The sequence below is a fragment of the Dipodomys ordii genome, unplaced genomic scaffold (assembly GCF_000151885.1).
Source record: "Dipodomys ordii isolate 6190 unplaced genomic scaffold, Dord_2.0 Scaffold69, whole genome shotgun sequence".
NCBI lineage: Eukaryota > Metazoa > Chordata > Mammalia > Rodentia > Heteromyidae > Dipodomys > Dipodomys ordii.
In genome coordinates, this window is record NW_012267285.1 from 2,048,704 (window position 1) to 2,054,257 (window position 5,554).

Genomic DNA, 5,554 nt, shown 5'->3' on the forward strand with positions numbered 1-5,554 from the left:
TCAGGGGGAAAGATGGTGCCCATCGGATTCCCTTCCATCTCCAGGGCGCCCAGGGACCCAGGAAAGGTGGATGGGATGGTCTGGGGCGATGGGGGGGACCATTCAGCCGCCCTCCTTCCCACTGGATCCCGGGGGGCTGCACGGGAAGGGCACCCCATGCTTATGGAAGGTCCACGGCGGGCATCCGCAGGGGAGATGGTGAGGATGCCCTCCTGCTGTCAAGTGTTGCTGCCATGGCTCAAGACACCGTTCCCCCATTCCCTACCACGGGGGTCCTGAACATCCCCCACCCAAGGCCTGTGTGTCGATTCCTTCCCAAGCCCTGGGCCTTTAGCAGGTTAGGCCTAGTGAGAGGAGGTGAGGCCTTTGGGGGCGTGGCCTAGTGGGGGTTAGGCCCTTGGGGGCGTGGCCTAGCGAGAGGAGGTGAGGCCCTTGGGGGCGTGGCCTAGTGGGGGTTAGGCCCTTGGGGGCGTGGCCTAGTGAGAGGAGGTTAGGCCCTTGGGGGCGTGGCCTAGTGAGAGGAGGTGAGGCCCTTGGGGGCGTGGCCTAGTGGGGGTTAGGCCCTTGGGGGCGTGGCCTAGTGAGAGGAGGTTAGGCCCTTGGGGACGTGGCCTAGTGAGAGGAGGTGAGGCCCTTGGGGGCGTGGCCTAGTGGGGGTTAGGCCCTTTGGGGCGTGGCCTAGTGGGGGTTAGGCCCTTGGGGGCGTGGTCTAGTGGGGGTTAGGCCCTTGGGGGCGTGGCCTAGCGAGAAGAGGTTAGGCCCTTGGGGGCATGGCCTAGTGGGGTTAGGCCCTTGGGGGCATGGCCTAGTGAGAGGAGGTGAGGCCTTTGGGGGCGTGGCCTAGTGAGAGGAGGTTAGGCCCTTGGGGCGTGGCCTAGCGAGAGGAGGTTAGGCCCTTGGGGGCGTGGCCTAGTGGGGGTTAGGCCCTTGGGGGCGTGGCCTAGCGAGAGGAGGTTAGGCCCTTGGGGGCGTGGCCTAGTGGGGGTTAGGCCCTTGGGGGCGTGGCCTAGTGGGGGTTAGGCCCTTGGGGGCATGGCCTAGTGGGGGTTAGGCCCTTGGGGGCGTGGCCTAAGTGAGAGGAAGTTATGTCATTGGGGGGAAGTTAGCTCTTTGGACATGGCCTTGAAGGACCTGTTAAGGCCCCACCCTTCCTGTCTGTCTGTCTGTCTGTGTCTTTCTCTCTTTCTGTCTCTTCTCAGGGCTGCCATGACCTGGGCAGCTTCCTCAGCCATGTGCACCTACCCTGCCAGCCCGAAGATGACGGCCCCCCTGCCCCCCCACGGGGCATGGTGTGCAGCCATTACAGACGAAGCCCTGGCTCCCTCCCCAGCTGACTGCCCAAGACTTCCACCTGCTCCTTCTCTCCTGATATTCCCAGGAAGGCCAGCCCTCCCCCTGCTTTCCCTGGGTTGGGGTGGGGTGGAGAGGGACCCTCGAGGCTACCAACCACAAAGCCCAGCTCTCATTCTGGAACTTTCCATCAGCTCCTGCTCTCCCCCCCCCCCAGCCTATCCCCTCAGGCGTCTGCAGGAAAGGAGTTTCTAGGACAGCCCTGACTCTTCCTCTTCTTCTTCAAGGCAGCCAGCAAGCCCCAGCAAGAGGGGGGCCTGTGGGAACTTGTACTGCCCCCCTCCACCCCAACTTTCCACTCCACAGCCCCAGAGAACACTGAGACGTCCGGACGTTTCCATCTCTTTGTGTTTATTGAGCGCCCATGGAGTCCCACCCCACGGAGCCAGCGCCCAGGGTTCAGAGCCATGGTCTCTTTCCAGAGACCAGAGCGAGTAGAATACAGAGAAAGTTCCAGAGCTTTTGCGTTGACAAGTCTGTGAGGGCCTGGGGGGTGGGGGAGGGGAAAGCTAGTCACAAAACAAGTTCCTATTCGAAAGCAACAGGGTCTCCTCCCGAGGGCGGTACGCAGTCGGCCGCGTGCGCGCGCACCCCGCACCCATGCCACGCACACCCACGCCCGCACGGGTGCCCACGGGCACACCCACCCGGCTGCATCTGCACGCACATACGGGCATCGGCGGGTAGATAAAAACGAACACAGGCTGCCCGCACGCACGCTTGCACACGCACACACACACGCCACCGCCCAGACCCTGACGTGCGTGTGCGTGTGCGTGTGTGTGTGCAGAGGCAATCTGTCTTAGATTTCCTGAAGCATGCAAAAGAAAATCTGGAAGATCCAGAGACCCACAGCTTAGAAGGGACCACGAGGAGATGGTAGTCCAGCTTCTTCCTTGGGGGCGGGCGGGAGGGGGGGCCGGTGGGGGGGCGGGGGGGGGGGGGGGGGGGGGGGGGGGGGGGGGGGGGGGGGGGGGCTGGGGGGGGGGGCGGGCAGGGGACCCCAGACACAGCACAAAAGGTTGTTTTGGTTGGCACCAATCGAACCTTGGTGGAGAGCTCCCGGGGCAGAGTGGAGGGGGCCGGCGTGGGGGTGGGGGTCCCCCTCTCTTCCCCCCACCCCTCCCCGTCCATCCGTGGCAGGGCCCCACGGGCACCGCGGGGAGCAGGCCGGGCGTCCAGGCCGACGAGAGCTGTGGTTAGCATGGCGTCCGGCGTCCACCCGGGCTGGGCAGGGCGGCCGGTGGCGGGCATTCATCCCCCTCCTCCTCCTCGGCGCTCCGCGGCCGCCCACCTGTGCTAACGCATCTTGTAGTCGTTAGATACAGATGTTTCGCACAGCTGGCCCTTAAAATCCAAGTCTACGGTGAAGTCGAGGTCCCGCTGCCAGGGGAGAGCAGGAGGGCGGGTGGGGCGCGGTGACCGTGGGGAAGAGGTCACAGCCCCCCCCCCGCTTCCCAGGTCAGGCAAGCACCCCCCCGGATGGGCATGAGCCCCCATTTGTTGGGAAACTCCTCAGCTGTCTCCCGATCCTTCCAGAAAGAGCTGAGCCAATCCTTCCCAGTTCATATTTAAAAAAAAAAAAAAGTTCCCTCCGGGCAGGTGCTGGTGGCGCACGCCTGTAATCCCGGCTACTCGGGAGGCTGAGATCGGAGCCTGGGAATCTTGTGCTAACCCCGCTAGGCTCTTCTGGGGACGAGGGGTGAGCTGTGACCTGCACACTGTTCTTAACCCGAAGCCAACGGTGCATCCCAAAGATGTCTGTCCACATCTGCCGAGACTCAGTCTCCCTTCTCTGCCTCTGGCCGGGTTTTGGGGTTTGGGACCTGGGGGGGGGTCGCCCACACCTAACATGGGACCCCTGCCCTTTGTTTGAGCCTGGGGAGTCTAAAAATTCACTTTTGACTTCTAGGCAACCACAACTCATCCCTCAATCAAGCCAGGCCCCCAGGTATTCCTTCTAGAAGGTTCTCTCTGGCCAGAAGGGCTTGGCAGCTGTCTTCTAGGCCATGTCTGGGGAGGAGGGACCTAGCGAAAGCCTCTTGTGGCTGGGTTGGAAGTCCGGTGGCCTCTGAACACAGCTACATTCCACCTCCCACAGAAACTTCTAGAACTTAGGTGGGGGAGTGGGGGGAGGCTTACCACGTTTTTGGCATTTGGTTTCATGGATATGGTCCCGTAGATCTCCTCCCCTCTCCGGACCGTGAGGTAGTCTTCCAAGTAGAAGACCGTCTGCTTCCAGTGTGTGTAGGGGGCGTCCGGGGCTACGGGGGGGAGCGAGAAGAAAAGTGGGGGGCTTCAGGAGCACCGGGAGGCGAGAAGGGAGAGACAGAGACAATGTCTGCGGACGCTGAGGCCCAGCGCAGACTCGCCCCCGCCCCGGCCCCCCCCCACCCCGGCACTGACTCCTCCTCCCCGCCCCCCATCCCAAACCCCTGGCACCTTACCCAGCCCGGCCCGGGGTCCCTGGGCATGAGGGAGGAAGAGGCCAGGCCAGGCCAGAGGCCGCGGGCTTACCTGTGGAGAACCCCATCTTCTTGTGGCACTTGGTAAACTCGATGTTGAAGTAGGTGACCAGCGCGTGCACGTAGTCATTACGCTGGATTTGGAGGCAGAAGGCAGAGGTGAACGACAGCTCTTCGGTCTTCACGGTGTAAATGTCCACCTCCTAGAGCCCACGCGGTGGCGGGGGGGGGGGACAACGCCAGAGTTTGATGCTCTCCACCAGCCCCAGCCCCAGCCGCGCCCACAGCCGCCACCCAAGCACCGTCCAAGCCGGGCGCCGGCCCTCACGCCTGTAAGCCAGGCCTCTCAGGAGGCTGAGACTTGAGGATCCCAATTCAAGGGCAGCCCAGGCAGATAAATCCAAGAGACGCTCGGATCTCACTGGAGCCAGCAAAACGCCAGAAGTGGCTCAAGTGGCGAGGGCCAGCTTTGAGCGCAAGAGCTAAGGACGAGAGTGTGAGGCCTGAGTTTAGGACCTGACAGGTACACACATTTTTGTTTTTCCGGTAGTGGGGCTTGAACTCAGGGTCTGGGCGCTGTCCCTCAGCTCTTCAGCTCAAGGCTGGCGCTCTACCACTTGAGCCACAGCGCCACTTTTGGTTTTCTGGTGGTTCATGGGAGATCAGAGTCTCACGGCCTTTCCTGCCCGGGCTGGCTTCGAACTGTGATCCTCAGGTCTCAGCCTCCTGGGTAGCTAGGATGACAGGTGTGAGCCACTGGTGCCTGGCTTAGGCACACACATTTAAAGCATCATCATCATCATCATCATCATCCTCAGCTTGGGTTCTACCAAGCCCAAGGGACTTGCCAGGCAGGTGTTCTACCCCTTGAACCAGGGCCCCGGTCCTTGTTTGTCTTGTGTGACTTTTGCCTGGACTGTGTGATGCTTCCACTTAGACCTGCAGGGTAGCTGGGACCACAGACCTGTGTGACCACCCCAGGCTTCTCCATTGAGATGGGGCAGGAGGGGGCTTGTCTTGAACTGCCAGCATTCCCGTCTCTGCCTCTCAGGTAGCCGGGATTGCAGGCGGGGGCCACGGGGCCCACCCTGGTTGCTAGGCTTTTGGGTTGTTTGTCTGTCCACGGTGCCTGAGCCCGTCTGGGTGCCCGCGGCCTTTTGAATGCGCAGGAGGCTGGAGATCTTGCTTTTCAGATTTCCAGCCACCAAAAGGCAGCCGTCCAGTCTCCTGTCGGCTGACTCTACCCGGTGGATCTGGGAGCCATTCGCATCTTTAGAGGGGTCTCTGGCTGGGCACCGGTGGCTCACGCCTGTCATCCGAGCTACTCAGGAGGCTGAGAGCTGAGGATCGAGGTTCAAAGCCAGCCCTGGGCAGGAAAGACCCTGAGACTCTGATCTCCAAGGAACCACCAGAACACCGGAAGTGGCGCTGTGGCTCAAATAGTGGAATACTAGCCTTGAGCTGAAGAGCTGAGGGACAGCGCCCAGGCCCTGAGTTCAGGCCCCACGGGGAGGGGGGGAGGGGAGGCGCGGGCGCAGCTCAGTGTGGCCAAAACCAAGCAACGCGGGAGCAGCAGGACGGGGGAGAGGACGGGCAGGGTCCTCACCCAGCCCCGCCCTCCCCACCCAGGCCACGCCCCCATACAGACCCCGCCCCGGTCCAGGCCACGCCCACCCAGGCCACACCCACGCCCCGCCCTCCTCGCCCAGGCCACACCCCCATACAGACCCCGCCCTCCC

At 62.8% G+C, this 5,554-nt stretch overlaps 1 protein-coding gene across 1 annotated transcript in view; it reads right to left on the reverse strand.

Annotated features, from left to right (window-relative positions):
- Positions 1 to 2,649: 2,649 nt before the first annotated feature.
- Positions 2,650 to 5,554, reverse strand: part of Prmt8 (protein arginine methyltransferase 8) — a 42,384-nt gene continuing 39,479 nt past the window's right edge. Inside the window, exons 8-10 of the mRNA XM_013023603.1 lie at positions 3,868 to 4,018; positions 3,493 to 3,614; positions 2,650 to 2,733 (exon numbers count right to left, since the gene is read on the reverse strand). Of these exons, the coding sequence (XP_012879057.1) occupies positions 2,650 to 2,733; positions 3,493 to 3,614; positions 3,868 to 4,018 (357 nt within the window). The remainder of the gene's footprint in view (positions 2,734 to 3,492; positions 3,615 to 3,867; positions 4,019 to 5,554) is intronic.